This window comes from Bos mutus, chromosome 11 (genome assembly GCF_027580195.1).
Source record: "Bos mutus isolate GX-2022 chromosome 11, NWIPB_WYAK_1.1, whole genome shotgun sequence".
NCBI lineage: Eukaryota > Metazoa > Chordata > Mammalia > Artiodactyla > Bovidae > Bos > Bos mutus.
Genome location: NC_091627.1, coordinates 8,384,317 through 8,410,696, shown reverse-complemented (window position 1 = coordinate 8,410,696; position 26,380 = coordinate 8,384,317). Strand labels below are relative to the sequence as shown.

At 54.0% G+C, this 26,380-nt stretch overlaps 1 protein-coding gene across 1 annotated transcript in view; it reads right to left on the bottom strand.

Annotated features, from left to right (window-relative positions):
- Nucleotides 1-24,846, bottom strand: part of ENG (endoglin) — a 31,972-nt gene extending 7,126 nt beyond the window's left edge. Inside the window, 9 exon segments of the mRNA XM_005908446.3 lie at nucleotides 353-495; nucleotides 744-918; nucleotides 1,370-1,499; nucleotides 1,794-1,947; nucleotides 2,959-3,121; nucleotides 5,994-6,078; nucleotides 6,080-6,132; nucleotides 15,783-15,925; nucleotides 24,414-24,846. Coding sequence (XP_005908508.2) covers nucleotides 353-495; nucleotides 744-918; nucleotides 1,370-1,499; nucleotides 1,794-1,947; nucleotides 2,959-3,121; nucleotides 5,994-6,078; nucleotides 6,080-6,132; nucleotides 15,783-15,925; nucleotides 24,414-24,480 — 1,113 coding nt within the window. The 5' untranslated portion in view covers nucleotides 24,481-24,846.
- Nucleotides 24,847-26,380: the final 1,534 nt, after the last annotated feature.

Below are 26,380 nucleotides of genomic sequence, written 5' to 3'. Positions count from 1 at the left end.
ATAATCCTCACCACCTGGTGAGTGAAAAAAAAGTGAAGTCACTCAGTCGTGTCCAACTATTTGCGACCCCATGGACTGTAGCCTACCAGGCTCCTCTGTCCATGGGATTTTCCAGGCAATAGTACTGGAGTGGATTGCCATTTCCTTCTCCAGGGGATCTTCCCGACCCAGGGATCAAACCCCGGTCTCCCACATTGTAGACAGACCCTTTACCATCTGAGCCACCTCAAGCCCATTCTACAGGTGGAAAAACTAAGGCTTGTAGCGGAATGTGATTGGTCCTCCTTCCTGGATTAGGACAGAAGGACCAGTTACCCGTGTCAGCTGGACTGGAGGCCAGGCGCTCCCTTACCGAGATGAGATCTTTCTTGAGTACCAGAGTCATGCCATCGCTGGAGCACTTGGGCTGGATCAGGGTCAGAAGTAGCTCCTGGTTGCAGCCCTTATTGGGAGTGGTGATCTCCACCGGTGTGGGTGAGGGCTGCAGCCCACTGCCTGCGGGGTAGCAGAGGGGGCCCCAGCAGACAGTCACTGTGGGGCTCACTGTGCTCTGAGGTGCTAAGCACCTCTCTAGCTAGGTACTCTCAGCATTCCTGAGATGCATATGAGGAATATGGGGCTCCCACCAGCTGCTGCAACTTTCCCAGTTCACACAGCATCTGGACGTAGCAACAGATCCCAGGAGAGGGCCAGGGAAGGGAGCTGGCGAGGCGGGGGGCAAGGGAAGGGAGCCAGGTGCTCACCACAGCTGTGGGTCCGCAGAGAGACATCATTGGCCACAGGGAGCTCCACGAAGGACGCTACCACACTGGCATTGAGCCTCCGGGCCTCCCCCAGCAGGCCTTGGGTTGTGTTTGGGAGTTGGAAGCCAGGGTTGATCCTATCTGGAAAGATCTTCAAGGAGTATTCACCAGTGGTCTAATGACAGGGAGAGAGGCAGAGCAGGGAGCTTCGGACACAGTCAGGGGCCACACAGCCTGGCAAGGTGTGCCTGCAGGCTGGCCAGGGTCTGCCAGGCCTCAGTCAGGCTCTCTTTTGCTCCTGCTGTTTCCTCTGCCTGGACCACCTCCCCTCATCTACTGGTTCCTGTCTGTCTTTCAACTCAGTTTGGAGTTCACCTCTCCAGGAAACTTCCCTGACGCAGTGGGCTGGGTTAGGGGGCCTCTTTAAGGGATCATGGAAGGCTTCCTGGAGGAGGTGCCATCTAGGTGAAGGTCTGAAGGAAGAATAGGTAGAGCACAGAGGGCAGAGGGATCATCGTATATAAAGGCTCAGGGCTGGGGTGATGGTGCAGGAAGTTTGGGTTTTTTCTTGGAGGAGCCTTGGGAAGACCTGAACGGGGCTGTGCGGGTCTCAAAGCAAGACTCACCCAGATCTGCATGTTGTGGTTGGCCTCGATTAACCAGGACACGTAGGGTGGACCCTGAAGGATGAGCACGGCGGCGTCAGTATCTCTCCAAGCACAGCTCAGCTCCAACTTCACGGTCACTGTCCGGGGCCTGGATGTGGGGGGAGACGACCGCCCCCGCATCAGCGAGGGCGGTAGTGCGGGGTGTGGGGAGGTGCAGGGGAGCTTGACCAGGAATTGCTGGGCCAGAACAAGACCTGGGGTCGGTTGAGCAGCAGCTGCGCTCCTAACCTGGTTGGTCCTGGGTCTGTCGGGTGGGTGTGAAAATGGGCGGGGCCCAGATATAGGCGGGGTGACAGTTCTCTAACAAGGCCGGGGCGGGGCTAAGGCTTGGACAGAAGCGGGGCTTTATGGAGGGTGGGGCTGGCGGGGCTGGCACCCTTACGAGGCCTCTGGGCCCGGTAGGATCCTCAGGATGTGCGCCTCCTTGTGGCCAGCCACACCTTCCAAGCGGCAGCCCCAGGCTTTCGGGGTCCATCCGAGCGTGTGGCCCATGTCCTTCTGGGGTTCCAGATTGCAGGAGAACGGTGAGCTCGAGGCTGCAGAGATAAGCGCACCTCTGTCTCCCCTTGGAGCAGCCTAGCATCTAATACGCAGGCCCACCCTCTCCCACAGTAATGGTGGGGCCGGCAGGATGGCTTCCAGGAGGCGCGAGGATGGTGATGGACAGGGAGGCCTGGCATACTGCGATTCATGGGGTTGCAAAGGGTCGGACACGACTGAGCGACTGAATTGAACTGAAGGGGTGAAAAAAAACAAACAAAAAAAGAACTCGCCAGCCAAGGCAGGAGACCAGACCTAAGATACAGGGGTTCAATCCCTGGGTCGGGAAGATCCCCCTGAAGAAGGAAATGGCAATCCACTCCAGCATTCTTGCCTGGAGAATCCCATGGACAGAGGAGCCTGGTGGGGTACAGTCCATGGGGTCACAAAGAGTCAGACACAACAGAAGCGACTTAGCACGCACACAGGCAGGATGGAACAGCAAAGAGTGGGGGCTTGGGAGGACCCAGGTTCAAATCCACTTACATCAGAGTGACCCAGGGTAAGTCCCTGGCCTCTGTTTCCTCAGCTGTCAACACACATTTTACTTAAGGTATAAAACCATGGCGTATGTTAGCGATGCAACCCAGCAACTGCCTGTACATCACCCCCCATTTATCCTTCTTATAGTATTTACCATGACCTGAAATTACAGAATTTGTATACCTATTATCATCTTCCTACCACAGTGCCAGCTCCAGGAGGGCAGCATCTGGGTTTGTCCCCACAGGGTCCCCAGATGCCTGGCATAGGACTTGGTACACACTAGGGATACAATAAATAATATGAAAGTGCTGCTTTTGTATATCCCGAGACTGACAAATGGCAGCAGTTTCATAGGGTTCAATCTAACATTTGATGAAAGGGTAACCACTGTCTTAAGTGACCCGGGGCAAATCACATCCCGTCTTGGTGCCTTAGTGTCCACATCCGAGGAAGGAGACAGAGGAATTCAGATTCCTCAAGAGCAGAGTCCTGAACCCAGAGAGGCAACTGGGGAGGCAGACCTTGGTCCAGACGAAGGAAGATGCTTTGCGGGTTGCTCAGCTCAGCGACAGAGGCGATGGAACCCCGTGTATTCGCCCAGTTGAGGAGCTGGTCCTTGGTGGTGAAGGATGGCAGCTGTGTGATGTTGGCATCTAGGGCCTCGTGAAAGACCAGTTTGGAGTCCTAGGGAGACATGTGGCAGCTCAGGATGCTGTCCCTGGGCCTGAATGCCTTCTGTCCCATGCCAGAGGTCAGCAGATAACTGGGGGAGGCAGCTAGTTGGCTGAACAGAGAAGGCCAGGGCTGAGGAGGTTGAGGCTGGTGGAGCCAAAGTCAGCCCACGGGCCCCTAACTAGGGCCCCTCAGAGTCAGATCTGCCCCATCTCTTTTCCACGTCTGAGGGGCTGGGTGGACACACACCCATGTTCATCCCCCTGTTCAAACATCACCCTCCCACCCCTCCATTCAGTCCGCACTTATCGTGGGGCCCATGTCGGTTTCCCCCACACTCTTGTGAGGGACAGTGGCTGGCTTGGCCACCCCTGCATGGGGCTTGACACACAGTAGGCAGTAAGAAATATTGGCCTGACTGTGTGCTGGGTCTTGAGACCAGCAATGAAGATCCTGACATGGCAGCCTCATCCTGACACCTGGCACACGGCAGGTGCTCCCCGCACATGGAAATGGAGAAGGGAAGATAGAAGACATGGATGAATAAATGAGTGAACAAAAGACAAACAACTGGTCCCTGCTCTGGGAGATCTTACCACCCAGAAACCAGTCATGCCTCAAGTCATTTGAAACAACAGAAGACAGAGGATATTATTCTATGAGAAACAAAAGGAGCAAGACAGGTCCCTTGAATGAACAGAGATGAGAATCTGGGTGGCTCCAGCACCTCATTGCCTCCACTGCCCATGCCTCAGCAGAGACTCTGGTGGGCTAGAGAAAGAAATAGGAAAGACTTCCTGGGGTAGAGGTCAAAGGATTCATGGGAAGCTGCTGGGGCCATGGACTCAGAGTTCCTCTTCCATCCATCTCCAAAGCCAGAGGCATTACGCTGAAGCAGCAGCAGCATGAGAGCTTCAGGCTAGATACTAAGGGGGGACTGCCTGACAGTGGAAATAGGCAAGACGTCATAGAAAGGTCCACTTGGAATGGAGCAGGGCTTTAACAAGGGGGCAAAGTGATGAGGACCTGGGTGAGGAGCCCAGTGCCCACCCCCACCCCATGGAAGGGCTGGGGCAGTGGTTTAGAGCTAGAGTTGGGTTGGGTGGGGAGGGGGAGGACTTTTACCATCTGACCCTCAGGGTCAGCTCTGTAAAATGGGAATGTAATAGGGATTAAAGGGCATTTGTCAAGCTCTTGGCCCCGGGTCTGATACAGAGTCCTGCGCCCTCCCCCGGTGGAACTCTTGGTCTCTCCAGAGGCGTCCAGGCTCCGGCTGCTTGGGGCCGGCTCCGGAAGCTGCGGGCCGAGGTCGCGCGCGGCTCGGGCGGTCCCTCCGCCCCTCTCCCAGGCCGTGTATTCTTAGCCCCGGGGATGAAGGCGTGGCCGAGGCCTGAGCCGGCGGCCGCTGCGACCTTCCGGCCCGGCGGGCGGGCGGGCGCTTTTCGTGTGCCCTGCGTCAGCCAGAGCCCTGCCGGGCCTAGAGTCCAGGGCTGGGCCGCCAGAGGGTTCGGGAATAGGAAGGGGGAGAAACGGGAGGTGGGGGAGAGGAGCTGTGGCCGGGCCTGGCCTGCCCGCACTGGGAGCCGCGGGGTCGGTCCCGCTCCGTCCTCCCGGTTGGCTGCGTTCGGCCTGCCCTCCCGTGGGGTGGGGGGCTTCCATGCCGGCCCGCTCCGGCTGACTCTGCGCTTCGTGCCGCCAGTCGCGCACCCCCTCAGCTTCTCTCGGTGTCTAGGCCCGCGTCCCAGGCAGCCCGGGACCGGGGCCTGTCTTCAGGTCCCCTCCTCCTCTCCCCCTCCTCGAACTCAGTCTCCAGAGTCCGTTCCTCCCACAACAGGCCGGCCCTCTTTCCGTTTCCATACTTTTTTCTGTGTCTCGCTCCCACTTGTTTTCTTTGCTCTCCCCCGAGCTCCGGCTCTCTCCCCTCTGCTTTTTCTGGCTGTAAACAACAGCTGCTGCATCTGGGGGGGCCACCTCCCAGGGCCTTAAACGTGAACGAGGCAGTGACCCGGCCCGCCCCACCTCCTCCAGCCCTGAGTGCCCCTGGCTGTGATCCCAGCCAGTGGACCTTCTCTCTCTCTGGTGGATGTGTCTGACATTTAAAATTTGAATTTTTTAAAAAATAATTTTTCTCCAATTTAGGCCATGTAAATTATAGCAAATCTTGCCAATCAATACAGTGAAAAGAACAAAGCAGATCTCTGTTCCTCATCCCTCTCCCCAGCCAGAACTACTGTTAACACATTGTTAGGTTTCTTTCTGGCCTTTTTTTGTCTGTACTTGAATATTTTCACATTTATGTCTTGTAAACTTTTTCAAAGACAGTGACAAGGTTATTTTATGGAGGAATATCAGTGAGTCCAGTTCTCCCACTGGACAGATGGGAAAACTGAGGCTATGAGAGAGGGTTGGAGTTGGCTAATTTGTGCATCAACCTGAGGGCTTCCGAGGTGGCTCAGTGGTAAGGAATCTGCCCGCCAGTGCAGGAGACGCAGGTTTGATCCCTGAGTCGGGAAGTTTCCCTGGAGGAGGAAATGGCAACCCACTACAGCATTCTTGCCTGGAAAATTCCATGGACAAAGGAGCCTGGCTGGCTATAGTTCATGGGGTCGCAAAGAGTTGGACACGACTAAGCGACTGAGCACGAACGCAGGCACACACATCGCCTCCTGGGTTTGATTCCCACCTCCGGGTTTGGGTTCTTTTCCCCAGGTTCTGTTGCCCTTTGTCCTCTCTCTGGCAAGGCCCCATGGGGTTCACCAGGAAGGGCCCTGGTGAGTAACGTCAGAATGGAAAAGAGAAGCAGAGGACCCTGGTCCACAGAGGTGGACAGCAGGGGCTTCCCAGAGCCCGTGCCTGAGGCTGCGGTTGGAGGTAACACACTCACGTAGGCCAGCTGGAGTGGGATTCCTGGTGCCTGCAATTTCAGGAAGATGGATTTGTTCACGCTGAGGATCAGCAGCACCTCTCGCGCGGATGCCATCTTGCTTGGATGTCTGGAGAGTCAGCTCCAGCCTTGACACATCCTGGGATGGGGGCAAGGGGAGAGACACATACACAGATCAGTCAGGCTGCAAAGGCTGTGTGCCACCCAGGTCAGCGGAGTTGACTCATTTACTGTCAGCTTCCATTTCATTCTCCCTGCCCAGCTTGTCCACTCCTGTCTTCCAGAGCCCGGCACAGTGCCTGGCCCTCAGGCAGGTACCCAGAAAATATTTGCTAAATGAATGAAAGATGACTCTCAGCAAATCCAAGGAGACTTTTTTTTTTAATGATCAGAGGAAGGGATAGATTGGGAGTTTGAAATTGACATGTACACACTGCTATATTTAAAATAAAATGCCTGGGACTTCCCTGGTGGTCCAGTGGCTAAGACTCCATGCCTCCAACGCAGGAAGCCCGGGTTCAATCCCTGGTCAGGGCACTATATCCCACATGCCGAAACTAAGAGTTCACATGGTACAACTAAGACCTGGTGCAGCCAAATAAATAAATGCAATGAGCCTGAACTTTATTGGTAGTCAGTTGAGGTTTATTATTCCCATTAAACACCTGCTGTGAACCAGCCTGTGTGACTTCAGAGCGCACCGTGTGCCCTTTCTCTGTCCCAGTGTGGCACTGTTGAGGCATCAAACTCTGCTCCCCAACTGCAGGATTCCTATTTGCCTTATGATTTTAAAGTACTAAATACTCATGTTTTGTTGGGTAATACCATTATTTTGATATTTTATAAGAAATGTGAAGTTGAAGTCATTTCTGTCTCAAGAGGTACTGACTGCATTAAAAAAATTAATTGATCATGGTGTATGTATTTAGAATGCTTTCATAACAACAATAACAACTAATACCTAACATTTATATAGTGCTTTCTAAGTGCTTGGACTGTTCTAAGTGCTTTACACATTGACTCATTTAACCTCACAACAACCCGAAGAGGTAGGTACCCTTGTTACTCTCACTTACAGATGAAGAAGCAGGGCGCAGAGAGGTGAAGCCATTTGTCCATGACCACATAGCATGTAAGTGTGGAACTAAGCTCTAGACCTAGGCAGGCCTCTACTCTCAACTACTATCCTGCCCCGTCAGGTTTTTCTATACCTCTTTATTCCCAGAAAGAAAAAGAACACAGCAATCCACAAGGCAAAGTTTCTGTTGAAAGAATAGACTTCTTTGGGCCTTCCCTGGTGGTCCGGTGGTTAAGAATCCACCTTCCAATGCAGAGGACATGGGTTCGATCTCTTGTTGGGGAAACTAAGATCCCACATGCTTTGGGGCAACTAAGCCCACTAGCCACAACTAGACAAGTGCACACACCGCAACAAGAAGAAGGCTGCACGCCACGGAAGACCCAGCGCAGCCCGAAAGAAGAAAGAAGGACCCCCGCTGTGCTCAAAGACTCTCTGAACCAATGGAGCATGAGCAGGTGACTCCTGAAACTGAAACAGGTGCAGGCCTCAGAAGCCCTGCCTTGGACTTATATGGACAAAGACAGATGGAAACATTTGATTGAAACACAAACTCCAGCTGTTCACAAAAGCTGGCAATCTCTCTCCAAAGAGACAAAACGCTGACCACCCCCCCCAACCCCCCACAAATCTCCTTAAACTTATCAAAAAGGAGACGGATATTTCAAGATGAAGACAACAGTGGAAGTTTAGATTTAACTTCTAATTATCTCCTGGCCATTTCCCCAACTGATGTCAGACAGCCAGAGTGTTTCAGCGGGAAAAATCTGCCCCCAAATATTTCCACTACCTAATAATGACACCGTGATCACGCTTTGTGAGTTTGCTCTTTGAAACAAAATAAAAGCAAATAATGTTTCATTTTCAATGTTTCATAAATATTTTTTTCATTTTAGTGAGCTATATTAGGTTGCTTATTTTTGAATGATCACTTTTATGCTAGTTTATAGTAGAGTGATATATCTTGAATTTATGTTTGTGTAAGTTCACTTTGTTGATTAATTTCTGTTTTCTAATGGGTTTATAACTTTGGGGTTTTGAAATATCTTGTGTCATCAATTTTAAAAAATAGTGTACATTCTAAACACTTTATGGATTAAGTATTGCATTTAATATCATATTTTGGCAAAATAGGAAATACCAGTCCAAATGTCAGAGCTGACATTTTGTTCCAGGATTGTGATCAGTTCTTGAAATTAACTGAAGTGAAGGGAGACCCACCTTGGTGTTGTCAGGAAAGGCCCAGGCACTGCTGCCCTGTCTGAATCTTCAAGAAGATTGAAGATTCTTCAATGGACCCACCCCAGCTTCATTACCTAATTGCCTATGTATTATTAGCTTGAACTATCAAATATGATTTCACAACTCTGTGTATATGATCAAAACCCCTCAACCGTACACTTTAAGTGGACAAATGTTTTCACAATAAAGCTATTAAAATACGATAATCAAATATCAGTACTTTCACCGGGTTCAGTCTAATGCATGCCCAGCCCTATGCTGTGTGTGTGAGTGCCCTATGCTCTCATCGAAGCAGGGTCAGGTATTCTCCCATTTTACAGATGTAGCAGTTGGGCACAGGGAGGGCCCCCGCCAAAGTGAGTGGTGAAGTCAGATGCCCAGTACCTGTCAGCATGGTGCCAGAGTGGGTGCCTGGACCCCTGGGCAGCTCGCCTGGACTGTGTCCTCCCTCTCAACCCTGCCACTCCCCAGACTGCCCCACAGTTCATCACTGTCCAGCCCCATCTGTCTGTCCTCCCCCAGAGGAGTGAAACTCGTGGCCCATGCATGGCGAAGAGATGGGTCCTGTGGTGTTGGAGAAGACTCTTGAGAGTCCCTTGGACTGCAAGGAGATCCAACCAGTCCATTCTGAAGGAGATCAGCCCTGGGATTTCTTTGGAGGGAATGATGCTAAAGCTGAAACTCCAGTACTTTGGCCACCTCATTCGAAGAGTTGACTTATTGGAAAAGACTCTGATGCTGGGAGGGATTGGGGGCAGGAGGAGAAGGGGACGACAGAGGATGAGATGGCTGGATGGCATCACTGACTCGATGGACGTGAGTCTGAGTGAACTCGGGGAGTGATAGACAGGGAGGCCTGGCGTGCTGCGATTCATGGAGTCGCAAAGAGTTGGACATGACTGAGCAATTGAACTGAACTGAACTGATGGTTAGGAGGTGCCACGGCTGCTGCGGACAAGGAGAATAATCCCTCCTCTGCCCTGGATGCCCACAGGCTGAGAGCACAGCCCCCGAGGTGGGAGGAAAGAGCCCTGTGACCATCCATGCCTGTTGCCACCCCACAGTAACTGTCCCTGTTTGTGCCTCAGTTTCCCCATCTGCAAAACAGGGATAGGACAGAATGGAAACCAAAACCAAGTGAGGCTCTGGATAAAGGAAGTTAAAGAAGAGAAGTAGAGGTCAGCGTCGGGTCATGCTGAGGGTGAGGGGGTTAAGAGACTGGAACTTCGTGACATCTGTCATGACACTCAGCTCTGCTCCCAGGGCTCACATACCAATCCCTCCACCCCCTTGTCACCAAGTCCATCCCTGTAGAGTTAGGAGTTGGGAGGAAGGAGGGTGTGGGCTAAGGCCCAAAGAGAGGCAGGCAGGGGCCAGGGCCACGCACCAAGTGAGCCCTGTCGAAAGTCAGGGAGGCTGGAGAGCTGGGCTTCCAGGGGTCTGGGAGCTCCTGGCGCGAGCTCAAAGGCCAGCTAGTTACCAGAAAAACCCAGCCAGGGTTTCCATAGCAAACACTTCCATCCCGTGGCCCTGACTCATCAACACGGTCACTCACACGCAGACTTCCCTCTTTCCTCCCAGCTCCGAGCCCAAAAGTAAAGAAAGGGGCCTGCCTCGTCCCCCATCCCAAGCTCCCAGTCTTCCCCATGGCATCCTGGGAGTTCTGGGAGCCCAGCCGAGGTGGGCAGGCCAGTCACACCCTCGTCCCCAGCTCTGCAACCTGGGCTGGCCGGGGCCTGCCCGGCCCCTTCCCTGAGCCAGTGGGCGGGAGACCACGTTTCTATTTTTGTGCCTCTGGCCCACAGTTGCCATTGTCGGCCCAGCAGTCAGTGGCGGGAAGGGGGATTTCAGTGGGGAGGCCCTGAGCGCTAGTAGCCACTTATAGAAAGTCGCTTCCAGCAATTCTTCTAGGAGTGGAGCCTCGAGCCTGCCTGCAGCCCCCACCCTCCTAGGGCCAGACTGGAGCCGGCCAGATCGGAGCCGGCCGTCCCTTTGCTCACCCCAGCGGAGCCAGACTTACAGGCAGGGTAGCAGGCGAAGGGCATCAAAGCCAGACGGACCTGAAGTCAAACCTGGGCTCAGTCATTAGCCTGTGACCCTGGGCAGTTACTTCCTGTCTCTGGGCCTCAGCTTCCTGATCTGGAAAATGGGCTGAACGATGTAACTACTTCATAGATTTGTGAGGATTCAGTGAGATTCTGCCTGCAAAGCAGGTGGTCCAACGTCCAACCAAACACATGGCAGCGGATTGGGTTTCTCCACCTGCTATTCCCTCCCCTCTCGCTCATCCAGAGGAGGGCCACAGTTCAGGGGCTGAGGAGGTGGGCATGTGGGCTGGGCAGCTGTTGGCTGGAATTGGGACCAGTCAGGCCTCCCTGCAACAGCCCCTCTCTGGGCCTCAGTCTCCCCATCTGTGTAGGCTCAGTATTATATGGCTCTTTGATTCTGTCTGCCTCCTTGGGGCTCCCAGTGTTTGGCATCTGGGACTTGGTCTCCAGCCAGGTGGCTACAGAATGGGCTTCTAGAACCCCCACGAGAGGCACGCCACTCTCCCCAGCTGAGGGTTCCTGATCAGCCCATGTCATTTCTACTTCCCCAGTTTCTTTGTCTGTCTGGGAGAATAGCACTGCGCCCGGCCTGGGGCTGCTATGCTCTTCATGGGAGACAGGAAAGAAGGCACAACTCTGTCCTCCAAGAGCTTGGCAGAGAACAAGACTAACACCCCCAAACAACCAGTAACACTGCTAACCTCATGGAGGTGGCCAATCAGCAAATGCTTATACACAGTTACATTTCCCCTTCCTTCCAATATTGACCCACCAATCCAACCATCCACCACATCCACCAATCCAACCATCCATCCAACCACCCATCCATCCACCCACCCATCCACCCATCCATCCATCCAACCGTCCATCCATCCACACATCCATCCACCCACCCATCCACCCATCCACCCATCCATCCATCCATCCATCCATCCATCCATCCAACCGTCCATCCATCCACCCATCCAAACACCCATCCATCCACCCACCCATCCACCCATCCACCCATCCATCCATCCAACCGTCCATCCATCCACCCAACCAAACACCCATCCATCCACCCATCCATCCACCCACCCATCCACCCATCCACCCACCCATCCACCCATCCACCCATCCACCCATCTATTTACTCATCCTTACAATTCTGGGACTGACCCTGAGTTGAACACTGGGGATATAGCACTGAGATGCAGGCACAGTACCTGCCCAGTCTGTCTGTCCCCGAGTCCATGTCCTTCCCACCAAGCCTGTCCCTAATATCTGCAAGGCCTGGGACAAGAACACATATGACAGCCCCTAGCCCCAACCCACCCCTCTTCTCTTCACATGGACACATGTGGACAACCATCCTGGATGCCCAAGCTCTGCCATGCTCACCCACAGCCCCCTATAACCTCCCCGCCATTGCTGAGTCCATCACTCAGTACCAGGACTGCTGACACCCACCTCTGCCTCCTCCAGGAGTGGCTCCAGGCAAAGGCCAGGTCTGTTTTCTCTCTGCACCATCGATGCCCACTCTTAGTAACCTCATGTAGCCCTCAGATCTGGGGGAGCTAAACCCAGCCACGCAGTGTCCCCTCTAGAGGAAAGGACAAGAAGGAGCCCCACCAATCCTAGGAGGAGGCTCAGTGCATTTGGGCAGGGAATTCTGGAGTCCTGGGTACACAGGGCAGGGGCTGGGGAGGGATGGCAGAGGGGTGCAACTGGAAAAGGGCCAGAGAGGGGCTACATGTTGTAGGTCCCAGGCAGGGGCCTCTTTGCCTAAGTCTGAGGGCTGCATTGCCTTCCACACCCCTTCCTTCACAGGGTGGCCTAGAGGAGCCTAGGGCCCCCTGCCCTCCCTCTGCCTGAGCAACCTCATCTGCCCCTCTGGCAGGAGGCAATCAGCATCAGAGACCTGTGAGTTCCATCTGCCTGGGGGTGGTGAGGTGGCGTCAGCTCCCTGAGTTTGCCCAGAAGCGGGGTGAATCAGCGGCTGTCTTGGCTGTGCCCTGGCTGCCTGAGGTTTGTTAGGAGGATAGCAGATCAGTGCAGTCGGCCTGACGGGAACCGCTGAGACACCAGGCCGGTTTCCTGTCTCCACGGGTCAGGATGTGACCCCGGGCCCCCTCCCGGAATCCAGGCTCCGGCCTGCCCTTTGGGGACCCAGCGAGATAGAGCCCCTGCCCAGTGGCCCCCTCGTCTGTCTGCAAATGTCCCGAACACACACACACACACCATACACACACACCCTGAACCTCTCTTTCCCGAGGCTCTTGGCCGCCACAGCTCATGTGCCGCCCACCCACAGGAAATCTGAGGATTCAGAGGCCACGCGGGGATGGACGGGAAACTGTTTCTCTGTGCCAGGGTTTGCAGAAGGCAGCCATAGGTCGGGAGGGATTGGGCTGGTTGCTGAGACAGCCTCCACCCACGCCACCGCTGCCAGCTCATGTTTCTTGCCTCTAGGCCTTTGCTCAGGCAATGCCCTTTGCCTGGAATGCCCTTGACGCCCCTCTGTCTGGCTCGATGCTGAGAGTCATTTCCCTACTGCCCCTTCCTTCCACATTCAGTGATCATCCTCCCGGGGCCCACAGCCCCTGGCACCCCCTTCCCTCCACTGCCAAGTCCATCACTCAGTACCAGGGCTTGCCGAGGCCCACCTCTGCCTCTCCTGCGAGTGCCTCCAGGGCCGTGGCTAGTGCTGCTTTGTCTCTGCACCATCAGTGCCCCACACAGGCTGGACACAGAGCAGGCACCTGGCGAGGACTGATTGTGGGAAACTGTTGGACTGGAGATCCCCTTCTTGGCGGCTGCCTGGTGAGGAAGGTACCTCCCAGGGAAACCACAGTTCTTTCAGTGTTACTGTAGTAGGTCCAATGGGACTGTGGGCTCTCTTGGGGCAAGAGAGCCACGAGCATCCAGCTCCAGGAGGCTAGACCTCAGCTACCCCTCTGCAAGTGCATTCACAGACCCTGCTTCAGCCACCTGGTAGCAGTTGCCTGTGCGGATCCAATTAGTTGAGTGATGTGAAGATGCTTGGTACATTGTAGCATGTCAGGCCGAATGAGAGTATTGACATGAGAGATGTAGACCCCACAGAGGAGATGCTGTGACAGGCGCAGCTACTGTAAGTTAAGTAGCGGCTTTCGGCAGAACCATGCTCAGTATGTGGCCTGCATTGCCCCCCTGGATTCTCGCAGCCTCCTTACGAGGTAGTTTTGGTCATCACCCCATGTTTCCTATGGAAAGCCAAGGCTTGGAGACATGGCCCAGGGTCACGCCCCTATAAGGGGTGAGGTTCAGTTCAAAGACAATCTTGCTTCAGAGCCCATGTTCTTGACCTTCCAGGTCACATAGCAATACATTCATTCATTCATTCATTTGTATACACAGTCACTGGTGCACATCAGGCCCCGGACCAGATGCAACTACTCCATGACTCTTTGGTGAGTCCCTGAGCCCAAGAAATGTGTGTCTGCTGTTGGAGCCTGGAGAGAAGGAGCCCCCTGCCTGCCCAGTGTGATATGAGATGCTGGCCAGTGGTGGATGCAGAACTGGGCCCCCCATCTCCCAAACCCCAGCGCTTTCCATCACCCCCTCAAACAAACAGGCTCAACAGTCCTGGAGCCTACAGCCTGGCTCCTTGAGTTAAAAGCTGGACACTCCATGGACTGAGTTCTCTGGTAGAGGCAGAAAGTGACAAGGAGATTCTGTTGTCATGAGTTTAGGATGACAGGTTACAGCAGCATCTTGTCATGCACCTAAAAATCCTCCAACAACTGTCACTGTTCACAGGATGAAGACCAGGCCGCTTGCTGTGGCAACTGGGCCTTGTCAATCTCCCCAGCTGTGCCCCGAGGAGAAATGGATGCTCACGCTACAGCAAGCCATGTGATGCTGACCCCAAACGAGGCCCGCCTCCCTGCCTGTGCGTTCACTCTGTCCACTCACTGCGTCCTCGGTTCAGCCCCACGGCCTCCTTCAGTCTGTGAGCTCTGGCCATCCTTAGCGTTCTTGCAATCTCCAGGAAGCCCTGCCTAACCCCATAGCAGCCCTGTGCTCCCTGAGAAAGCTCCAGTCACCTGGGTCCTGGCTGTCTGTCTGCACATGTTTCCCATGGCCCTGGGTTCTTGGCCAGGAGCCTTCTCTGACTCTGGCCCACGGCTGAGTGATTGGGGCTGGGCGCATCCCAGCCACCCAGGTGAGGCGCCGAGACCTGAATATCCGAACAAAAAAAATGAACTCGCAGAGGGCAATCTCATTTTCCCTATCATTACCAAACTTGAAAAAAAAAAATTACAATGGCTATCAAAAGCACATAACGTGTTTGGCTCTATCTGGAGCTTGGGGATTATCAAGGCCCACAGTCCTCGTGGCAGGCAGGGTGGTGGGGAGCAGGGCCCCCCGATATTGGTGGTCTGGGCACCATCTTATCACTGCACTAATGCAGGGCAGCCTAACAGTTTCAGGGACCACAAGTTCACCCCAAGCTGACACCACTAAATCGCTATCAGGACCTGAGGCTGCATGGGCCAGGTGTGGTCATCAGCCCAGGAGGGCCAGGTGCCCCCTGAACACAGATCCACTGGGGAATCCAGGGGACGGCCTAGTTTGGAGTCTCCAGGGATCTAGTGAACTTGGACCTCAGACATATTGCTTCACCTTTCTTGGCCTGCCACGGGTCCCTCCTCTGAAAAATGGGGAGACAGACCCCTGACAGATGGGCCCTCAAGAGGCTTAATACATGTAAGGTGCTTAATTCTGTTCCCAACACTTAGTAGGCCTAGCACAGTACCTAGCACACAGTAAGTGCTCAATAAATGTGTTATTAGTATCAGGAGGGACCTAGACAAACTCGTGGTGGGTCTTCTTGGTAAGGGGAGGAGAGTCTCAGAGATGACATCATCAGTTTCCAGACCCTGACCCGGTCATAGGAGTTTGATGAGTGATATTCCAGGGAGGGAAGCACTTTCTCAAGGTCAAGGCTGCCAGAAGCAAAGCCGTATCCACTGAGAAGAAGTGAGCTCCCCATCACCGGAGGTGCACAAACAACCACTCGCCTGGCTTTTTTCTGCTCCTCTGCTGGCCAAACCCAGCCCTTCCCACCTGGGTCTTGTGCGGTTTGGGGATTATCAAGGCCCACAGTCCTTGTGGCAGGCAGCGTGGTGAGGAGCAGGCCACTCCCCCCGATATTGGTGGTCTGGGCACTGTCTTATCACTGCACAAGTGCAGGGCAACCTAACGGTTTCAGGGGCCACAAGAAGAAGATTACCACCAGAAATGCCTCTGCTGACAAGCCCTGTGAGATGCCCATGTCACTATCCTGGCAGAATCCCTGGTGAGGACTCAGCCCACTACCCCAGGGACTGAGTCCTCAACTCATTGGCCCTGGACCATCCTCTGGGTCCCCACCCGACCCTGCCATCGGGCACTCACCCCTAGGAACGTCAAGAAGAGGACGTGGACTTCTAGGGTGGCATCGGGGATCTGAGCCACACAACCCTCAGAAACCTGGCTTGTTACGTATGTCACCTCGGAGTCCACAGGCTGTAGGTCACAGTAGACTGTTTCTGCAAGACCTGTGGGAGATCACAGTGGGGAGAGGGACAAGTTAAGAACAAGGTGGTGACAACTGCTCCCACTTTCCGAATGCCTACTGGATGCTTGGCACTGTTTAAGGTCTTTCTTACATCTTCACAGCTACTTTCCAAGGTGTGTGTGTGTGTGTGTGTGTGTGTGTGTGTGTGTGCGCTTGGTCACTCAGTCGTGTCTGACTCATTGCGACCCCGTGGAGCCTGCCCGGCTCCTCTGCCCATGGAATTTTCCAGGCAAGAATACTGGAGAGGGGTGTCATTTCCTCCTCCAGGGGATCTTCCCAACCCAAGGTAGATATCATCACATTCATTCCACAGATGAAGAAACTGAGCCTCAGAAATGAAAAATCTCTTACCTGAGGTCCCAGTGCTAGTAAGTATAGGGTCAAGAGATAAAATGCAGGACGTCCAAATTTGAATAAATAAATACGTATTTAAAGTATAAGCATATCCCAAACATTGCATGGGGTATACTTAGACTAAAAATTTTTCAGTGTTTATCTGAAATTAAAATTTTACTGGGCATCCTATATTTTCATTTGCTACACGCGGCAACGCTAATGGTGTGGCAGGGCCCACATGTACACGCACCCAAGCCTCTCGACTGGTTCGCTCCAAAGGATCAGGAGGCAAAACTTCCCCTCGTGAGCCTCAAGGAGGCTTGAGAGTCTCCTGGCCCCGGCGGAGAGAGCGAGTCCAGGTTCAGAGGGCAGGGCCGGAGTAGGCCGCAGAGCCTGCTGCCCGGAAACGCAGGTCCTGAGGGAAGGGAATGGAATTTCACCCCGACCCAGCAGAGGAGGAAGAGGAAATGAGGCCCCTACACCTCGTCTGAAGGAATGTGCCGGGGAAGGGGGGGGCTCCGGAGGAGGGAAGGAGGACAGAGAAGGGGAGACTGTTTGGAAGTTTGTGTCTCCATCTTGTCGCGCTCACTTCCTGTTTTCTTGGAGATCAAAGATGGGCGCGGAGGGCCTGGCCGCACGTCCAGCCGACGCCAGCCCAGAGGATGGGGGGAGGGAGGCTTCTTCCGAATCCCGGGCTATTGGTCTGGCTTTGGCTTAACCCGGTCTCTTTGCCCAACTTTCCACTGGTTGGCTCAGGACCCCCAGAGGTCAGAGAAGGACATAAGATGGCCGCCCCACACCCCCACACACACCACCCGCCAGCAACCACTTGGGAAGGATAAGTTCAGGACAAGAACGTTTGGCTTAGAAGTCCTCGCCCTGGCCCTGTCCTGTGTGCCAGGGACCCCAGAGTGCCTGTGGAATAGGGCATTTGAAAGCCAGGGTCCCTGGAACCAGGCTGACCTGGGTTTGTGTCTGAGGAGGCCCAACGCTTACTAGCCTATGTGGCTTTGGTGAACTACTTCACTTTGGGCTTCGGTGTCCTCACTGGTAAAAGGACACTAAGAATAGAATCCACAAAACCATACAGGTGACTGAGAGGACTCCATGAGACAAGGCGTATGGCTGTTTGTTGCTGTTTTTACTTTTTGGCCCCACCGCACAGCCTGTAGGGTCTTAGCTCCCCAATCAGGGATCAAACCTGCACTTCCTACGGTGGAAGCACAGAGTCTTAAGCGCTGGACAGCAGAGGTCATTCTTCTGATTTTAATTCTTTGATTGACTCTGGCCATTGGAAAAGAACAGTTGGTCCCAGGTGGGTGGTGAAGTGCTGGGACAGGACAGCTTGCAGGCGCGGGGCCTCAGAGAGGGAGGTCACTGGTGTTTCAGGCTCATCTAGACTCAAGGGCTGGTACCTTTTGCTGCTGTCCCCACTACTTGGGGACCCACTAAGCCCCTCAGTGCTCCCCACATTCCCCCTGACCCTGTCAGTGAGCACAGGCTTCTTGGCTGTTGCTTAGTCCTCCTGTAGAGATGGGAGACTGCAGTCCAGAGATGCAGGATGTCCAGAGTCACACAGCACACACAGCTGACCGGGCTGGGTTCAGACCTACCTCTCCCCTCGCAGTCTGGGGTCTGGTCTGCAGATTAGCCCAGCGCCTTCCTCCTTCCTTCAGACTTTCCCTGCCCCCTCCCCAGACTTCCAGGAACCCCAGTTCCTCCCAGATCGCTGGGGCCGCCTGGGGCCACCTCCTCCATGCCGTCAGCGGGAGAGGCCACAGGCCTGGCCATTATGTAATGATCAGATAACAGGCCAGGCTGGGAGATCAGATAAGAGGTCCATTTATTTTGGGGCCTTTTCGAGTCCTGGCCGCCCCCACCCCGCAGACGAGAATGGGGAGACAGGAGGGAGTGTGACGCCCGGGGCCTGTCTCCCGGAGCCGGAGGCGGGCCCAGACAAAGCTGAAAACAATCCCCTGGCACCAAGGGAAACTCCTGGGACCTGGGTTGGAGGAGGCGCCGCTGGGGGCCCGGGTGACCGGGTGAGTGAGAGACCCAGCACTGGGGAGCCACCACTCCAGCCCTGTCTGCTCCCTCTCCTGCCCCACCCACGAGCGCACAGCCACCTCAGGGCTTTCCAAATGGCCACCCCAAGCACCTAGGGAGGCCAAGAGCGTAACGGTCAGCAAAACCAGCTCTGGAGCTGGACGGTATGAGCAAAATCCCAGCTCTGCCTCTTGGACAGCTGGTCAGCATGAGCAAGAGCCTAACTTCTCTGAGCCTCAGCTTCCCCCTTTGCAAGACAGCTGCCATCATGTTTCCTGGGCATCAGGGACTATTTAGAGGCTTTGCATGAGTACATTCATTTGATGCGTGCAGCAATCCTACAAGATGGGGACTGTTATTATGACCATTTGACACAGGGGGACACCAAAGAGTAGGGAGAGGCAAGAATTTGGAAAAGATCCTGATGCTGGAAAGATTGAGGGCGAACAGGAGAAGAGGCTGACAGAGGACGAGATGGTTGGATGGGATCACCAACTCAATGAACGTGAATTTGAGAAAACTCCAGGAGATAGTGAAGGACAAGGAAGCCTGGCGTGCTGCAGTTCTTGGGGTTGCAAAGAGTTGGACATGACTGAGCAGCTGAACAACCACAGCAAGAATTTGCCTGAGGGCACCCAGCTGTTAAGCGGCAGGGTTCATACTGGAACCCAGACCGTCCAGCTCTAGCACCCAGCACCCACTGCACAGGCTGTGTTAGCTACATGAGGTAACCCGTGTACAGATCCTGGTATGCAGTAAGTGTTCTGGACACAGAGGCCGTGATCATTCTATGAAACCAGGGCAGGTCCTCTTTGACAGAGGTCTTTTCTGCTTTTTCTCTTCTTCAGTCACCCAGTCACCCTTTGCTCCTTTCAGGATCCAACCACGGCCTCAAAGATTTCCCTGCGTCCAGCCCAACCACTGCTCCCTGGGCCTGGCCACCAGCAAGACCTCAGCACTCCTTTCCCCAGTCTGTCCTGGGCTGCTGATGTCTCTGGCTTAAGGCCACCCTCCACAGCCTGGAGTGGAGTTAAAAAGTACCAGGATCCAGGACTTCCCTGGTGGTCCAGCGGCTAAGACTCTGAGCCCCCAGTGTAGGGGGCCCAGGTTTGATCCCTGGTCAGGGAACTAGATCTCACCTGCCGCAATTAAGAGTTCCCATGCCACAATTAAAGATCCCACTGCTGCAATTAAAAAATTTTTAAAAATAAAGTGCGGGGATCAAGAGATGTTGAAGTTTCAGATCCTGATTCTGCTTCTTTCCAGCTTCCTTTCCATGCCTCAGTGCTATTATTTGTAAAATGGAGTGGTTGTAGTCAAAATACCTTCCTCAGTGAGTTGGTGGAAACATTGGTAAATTGACCCATGCATGGTGCTAAGCAGGATTCCTGCTCAGGAACTGGCAGTCTCTGTCAGTTATTTATGTCCATCAGGGGGGATGTGAACGTTTTCATCAAACATACCTTGTTCCTTGCCCTTTCTGTGCCCTCTCCCTGAACACTGCTTTTCAACTCCTATTCATCCTTCAAAACCCTGTGGGGAAAATCTCATCAGAACCCATCCAGCTGTGCTCTAGGTGAGAGACCCACTATAGGTGCAGGAAAGAAACCTAATGTGTGGGGTGAGATGATTTGGCAACAGAGAACCTCACTGTCTTCCCCAAGGCACTATGGTGTATGGTTAGGTCCCAGGCTCGAGCTCCTGTTACTCATTTCTGAGCTGTGTTACTCAGGCAAATTCCTTCACCTGCCAGCGCCCTAGAATTCTCAGCTGTGAACTGGGGCTAATAGGAGAGCCTGCTTCATCGGGCTTTTGTGCAGGTTAAGTCTGATAGTACACATAACAGGCCTAGAGCAGTGGTCTGGCCTTCATCTCCACCTTTGTCACAAGTATTAAAGTCAGTTTAGCCCTGGATGAGGGTTCTCTTTAGCCTCCAGAGCTGATGCCCCAAAGCTGGGGTTGGAGCTAGAAGAAGGGGCTCCAGAACCAGAACGATCAGTATTCCAAGCCTCCCACAGCCACCCAGGCCACCTATGGTACAAGGAAAAGAAGCTGAGTTCAATAGACAGCTTGGATCTGTCACTAGTCCTGAGCCTTGATTTCCTCATCCATAATCTGGGTATAGAGACAAAGGGCTGCCTGATGCACTGGAGACACAGAAGAGGCGGCCCCTCCCGCTCACCCTGATTCCTCATTAGGCTCTTTGTCCTCCAAGGGTCCAGCACTGACCTAATGGTGCCCATAAGAAATTGAGATAGATTCTTTCTCTCCCTCTGGGGTTTAGTGTTACCAACTATCTGGCCGAAGTGAGAACCTTAATTAATGGTCCTGCCCTCACTGTCCCAGGGAACCCCTGTCTCCTGGTTCACACAGCTCCTGCTCCAACCTACCTTTCCTCCTGGCAAACGAGAAGCTGCCCCGAATGCAGACTCTAGGGATGGATATCTGTAGGCTGTGTCCTGCATCCCTAGCCCCTTCTCAGGGGTCAGGGCTGGGGAGACCCTCACGCAGGTGGCCAGCAGCTCAGGGGATGCCAAGTCACACCTCTACCCTGTCTTTCAGCAAGCCCTTACCCACACTTAGGAAACACTCTTTGATTCCAGCCACCCCGCATGGGCCACGAACCCCAGCACCTCCACTTCTGGGACTCTATCCAAGTGAAATACTCCAAAATACAGGAAAAGATGCATGTACCAAAAACGTGCTTGGAAGTGGTATTTATAACTGGTCCCAAGGGGAAACCACCTAAGTATTCAACAACAAAGGATTCATTAGGGAAATGATGAGATGGCACGTTTAAGGGAGAGAATATTCTAGAACCACAATGGCATGATCATGGAGTCCACATGACAACATAGAAAACTTCTGGGACATAAAAAGTGTACGTAAGATTTCCAAGTTTGATCCACTTGCATTGAAAAATGCTAGACAATAGCCAGTAAGAAAGACACCAGCATGCTAACAAGGCCCAAATTAATAGAAGGAGCTGGGAGGTCATTTCCCCCATTCTTATCTGTTTTCTTTGAGGAGCAGACTCTAGTGACTATATGGTTAAATTGCTTTAAAAAAAATCTACATATTTGCTCTTAAAAGAAATTCCAACATGACAGGAAAGGATGTTTTAGAAAGTGAAGATCCTCTAGAAGAACCTGGTGCTAAAGAGCAGTGACATTGGGGTTTTCTTTGTGCATATGGTACATTGCATATGTGCTCAATCGTGTCTGACTCTGCAACCCCCTGGACTGTAGCCCTCCAGGCTCCTTTGTCCATGGGATTCTCCAGGCAAGAATACTGGAGTGGGTTGCCATTTCCTTCTCCAGGGGATATTCCCAACCCAGGGATCAAACCCAAGTCTGCTGTCTCCTGCATTTGGCCGGCAGTTTCTTTTACTGGCTGAGCCACTTGGGAAGCTCAGAGTGTGTGTTACTGCTATTTTATTCTTATAGAACTGGAGTCAGTACTGTACGAGCATCTGACAGTGTGTCCCAGACAGATGTCCACAACAGTGTAGATCTGGGAATAGCTTTTTCTTGGTAACCGCTATGTGAGATTCCAGTACATAGTCAGCCATGTCATGGAGCCCAGGCTGGTGGACACTGCCTGGCTTTTGTTACAGGCACCTACGGACCATACATCCTTACTGAGTTGGGCAAGTAAGGCCTTGGGGCTGACTTCTGAAGGCAAGGATGTTACATAAGTTAGGGTTTTGAAAGATTCTGCCAAGTTGTGTTCCCAGAAGGCTGGATTCATCTGGGGACCTGTTTTGGTCCAATTTTGACCCCCCTCAGCTTGAATGAGGATGCCTGGGTCACTAGCACCCACACCCCCTCCCCTGGCGTGGAGATCTGGCTTCCACATCCTGGTCCTGGTCCTGGTCCCCATCTGCCCTCCATGGGCCTCAGTTTACCAGCCAGTAACTGAGCTGGGTCGGATGGGTTTGGAATGCCCTTGAGCCCTATGCTCAAGGGGTGCCCTTTGAAAGGTTCTGCCAAGTTGTGTTCCCAGAAGGCTGGATCCATCTGGGGACCTGTTTTGATCCTATTTTGACAGCTGGTGTGCCAGCACCTTCCAGCAGGAGCAGATTAATACGTTATCAGGAGTTTTTCCAACTGGCTCTTAAACACAGCCATAATTAAAAATTAAATTTTATAAGCTTATAATTAAATAAATCACATATTTTATGTGCAATATATATCAAATGTACACTATTGTATTGAAAGTCATAAACCCCTAATTATTTTATTCCGCTTATATTATCTGTGTTCTTGAGGTTATCTATGTCTGTCATATCTGGGTGGTGGAAATAGTAGATAAAGCTTTATTATGGTGCAGCCGCCCCAACTCCAAGTCTGCTGAGTTGATAGCTTGAAATCAGCTGGGTGGGAACATTGACACCATGAATATTAACAAACATTAACCCCCCCTGCCCTCACCCACCTCTCCCAACCCACTGTTGACTCTTTGCCAGCACACCACTGCCTTCCATCCTATAAAACCCGACCCTAAAGAGCTGCGAGGGTCTTTCTCTGATGACCTAGAGGAAGAGAGTGTTATCAAACTAGAAAGTGGGGGAGGCTGGAGAAAGGCAAGATGGCCGGGGGCCTATCGTGGAGTTCAGGTACAGCTTCTGTCGGAACTGTGTGAACTCAGCAGGTCAGAACCTCCACTTCCCCTCCTGTAAAATGGGGTGATAGAGACAGCCGTCTTGGAAGATAATTGGGAGCTTATGGAGAGCAGCTGCCATATCACTCCCTGATCAGGACCAAGTGATCCTGTGGCTCAAAGGAGCCACAGGCCTGGGGCGAAACCCTGCTGGATCACTTAATGTCTTAGACTCGGTTTCCTGTATTGTCAGTGAGGCAGTGGGAAGAGCTTAGAGACCCAGGATTAGGGACCTTAAAATGCCTTGGCTGGAGTTAGGGGCTTCCCTGATGGCTCAGTGATAAAGAACCTGCCTGCAAAGCAAGAGACAGAGAGAGACGCAGGTTCGATCCCTGACTAGGGAAGATCCCCTGGAGAAGGAAATGGCAACCCACTCCAGTATGCTTGCCTGGAGAAATCCCGTGGACAGAAGAGCCTGGCAGGCTATAGTCCACGTGGTCGCAAAGAGTCAGATACGACTGAGTGACTAAATAACAATAACGACAGGGTAGGGCAGGGAGGGGGTGATCATCATTGCTTCTGTTCCCATTCTCACCCCCCTCCCCTACCCCTTAAGGAGGTCCTGGATGTGCCCGAGGTGAGGGGGTGTCCACAGGGCTTTCTGGGGGCTTCAAATAAATGAGGGGCAGGGCACAGAGAGGCCCAAGGAGAGTGGCATGAGGGGCCGGGGTCCCCGACTCCTCGCTAACTCTCGTCTGGTCATTTCAAAAGGTCGCAGAGGCCATGACCACCTGGAGAAGCCCCCGGGCTGAACCCCTAGTCTGGGCTGTGCCCCTATTCTGCACACTTCTTGGGTATAAGCGGAGGGAGCACCCAGTCAGAAGGGTTCTGGGAGCCGCTCACAGGCCCCGGGGAAGGTGAAGGAGGAGGAATGTAATCATAAAACCACAACAAACAGAAACCAGCTTGCCACTGACTTTCCCCGAGGGGGCTTCTCTTATCACCCTCTACTCGCCTCAGCGGCCCGAAGGCAGTCCCCCAATATCACACCACGAGGAAACACAACAGGAGATCTGAACCCAGAGCCCAGGTTCTGACTCTGAGACCGTGCACCCTCCCATCCCACCCATGCCTCAGATGAGGAACTTAAGGCCCAGAGAGGGTAGGGGACTCGCCAGGGGCTGCACAGCACTCTAGGACCTGGGCTTCCTGGGGAGAAACTGGACGTAGCTGGAGGCCAGAGCTAAGGTAAATAACTCATCACTGTTTGCCCGAGTCATTTAGGATGGAAAGTTCTTCATCCTGCCAAACCAGGACGTTTGGTCACCCTGTGACATCTGTCTCAGGTGGTCCAGAACCCCCCCGACCCCAGGACAGCTCCACTGGGCGCGAATTGGGACAGAGGGAGGAGGCCGGGAACACTCGGGGCCTGGTCTGTGCCCTGGGGGCCCAGTCACCCCCTCCCCGGGTCCCTGGACACCTACTTGTGGGGCCGAGGCTGCACACGACCAGCAGCAGGGCCATGGCCTGGCAGAGCACGCCGCGGTCCATGCTGTCCTTCCGGGGGTCTGCGTGCGGGGCCTTATCCGGTGTCCAAGGGCAGGGCTGCGGACGGGTGCGGGGGCCGGCGTGGGCTCTCGCAGGGACCCAAGGGCAGCAGGCAGCTGGAGCGACGGCGTCCCTGCTCCAGCCTTCTGAGGTGGCGGCCGAGGGGTCAGGAGAAGCGGGCACGGGAGCGTGGGGCCAGGCCAGGGGGTTGCTGGGCCAGCCTTAAGCGGTGAGAGGCTGCAGGGCTTCTGTGGACGGTGGCAGTGGCGACTGCAGTCCTGGCCTGTGGATACAGATGGAGGCTGGGGTCTGACCGTCAGCTATGGGGAGCTCCGGCTCATCCAGCCTGGCCCGGGGAGGCAGGAAATGCGCTTCCTTAGAGAAGGGGCCGGGCCAGGCGGCCTGCCAGGCGGGGAGAGGAAGTGCCACGGGCTTTGTCGCTGGGTGGGGGGCCCTGGGGCGGGGGTGTTTGTGTGTGTGTGGGGGGGGCAGTGGGGTGGGAGGACCCAGGCTCCAGGTTCGTTTCCCCACATGCCCCACCCTCCCATCCCACCCTCTCCAACGGCTGGCTAGTGGGGTGCATCTGGCAAGCCCGGGGGGCAGATGAAAAGAATCATCCTAACAGCCCACCAAGGGGTACCATCAGGGGCCAGGCCTGGCCAAGGCCTGGAACTTCATGGGGAACTCAGCTCCGTGAACTCACTGTCCCCGTTTTGTAGATGAGGGGACAGAGGCTTGATGAGATGTGATCACTGACCCAAGAAGATGGTGGAGCTGGAGTTTGAACAGGTCTCGTCGGGCACTAACATTGGTTTCCCTAAGTGTGACACTGGGCTGGCGTTCCCTTGTTTTGTAAGCAGGGAGCCTGAGGCCCAGGATAGGGGAGCAACGCTTCAAAATTGGCACAGTGCAGCAGCTGGGGCTGAGATCTCAGGGCCCAGAGAGGACCGGGGACAAGCCCACTGCCACACAGTCGCCCTGGAAATAAAGCAGGTACAACAATGCCTTCCTCGCCAGGCGGTTGCGAGATTTCCGTGGGTCCAGGTGCCCTAGCACGGAGCTCTGGGCCCGGCACTCAGAAAGGGCTTGCCCATCACACTCCCTGAGCCTGGGAGACAGTCCCAGAACTGTTCCTTTTTCATTTGCAAACAGTTAGCACCAACTACATGTCCGCCTTGATGCTAGTCATGGGTAGCACTTTAGGATCAGCCCCAGGAGGCTCAGAGGAGGAAGCCGGAGCTGCCTGGAGGAGGGAACGTTTAGGTCTGGCCTGTGGAAGTCTGGGCGAGTTGGGGTGAGGGGGTAGAAAAGGGGGTGAGGAGGGCATGTCAGGCTGGGCACCAGCCTGAGCAAAGACACAAAGGCACGAAGTGGCCTGACGGCCGCAGGTCAAGCAAGGGTGTGGTGGGGACAAGAGACCTAGAGAGGCAGACTCTGGCCTTGCTCTGGGAGTGGGGCAGTTTTTACTTTAATTTATCTGCACTGGGTCTCAGTTGCAGTATGCTGAACTTCAGTCTTTGTTACAGCAAGGATCTTCAAGTTACAGCTTGAGAGATTTTTAGTTTCAGCATGTGAGAATCTAGTTCTCTGACCAGGGATCGAACCCGGGACTCCTGCATTGAGAGCACAGTCTTAACCACCAGACCACTAGGGAAGTCCCAGGGAGTGGGGGGCCTTGAATGCCAGGACTTTATCCTGAAGGCCTCGGGAGTCACAGAGGGTTCTGGAGAGAGGGTGCTGGCAGAGTGGGCTTGGAGAAGATGAATTTCCATCCCACAGTGGGGACAGAGCCAGGGGCTTTCCTCTTTACACTTGTCCTGGTCACAGATGGAGAAACCAAGGCCCAGGGAAGAAGGAGAAGGTGGGAGCCCTGGCTGCCTCCGGACAAAGCGGGGGCCGAGTG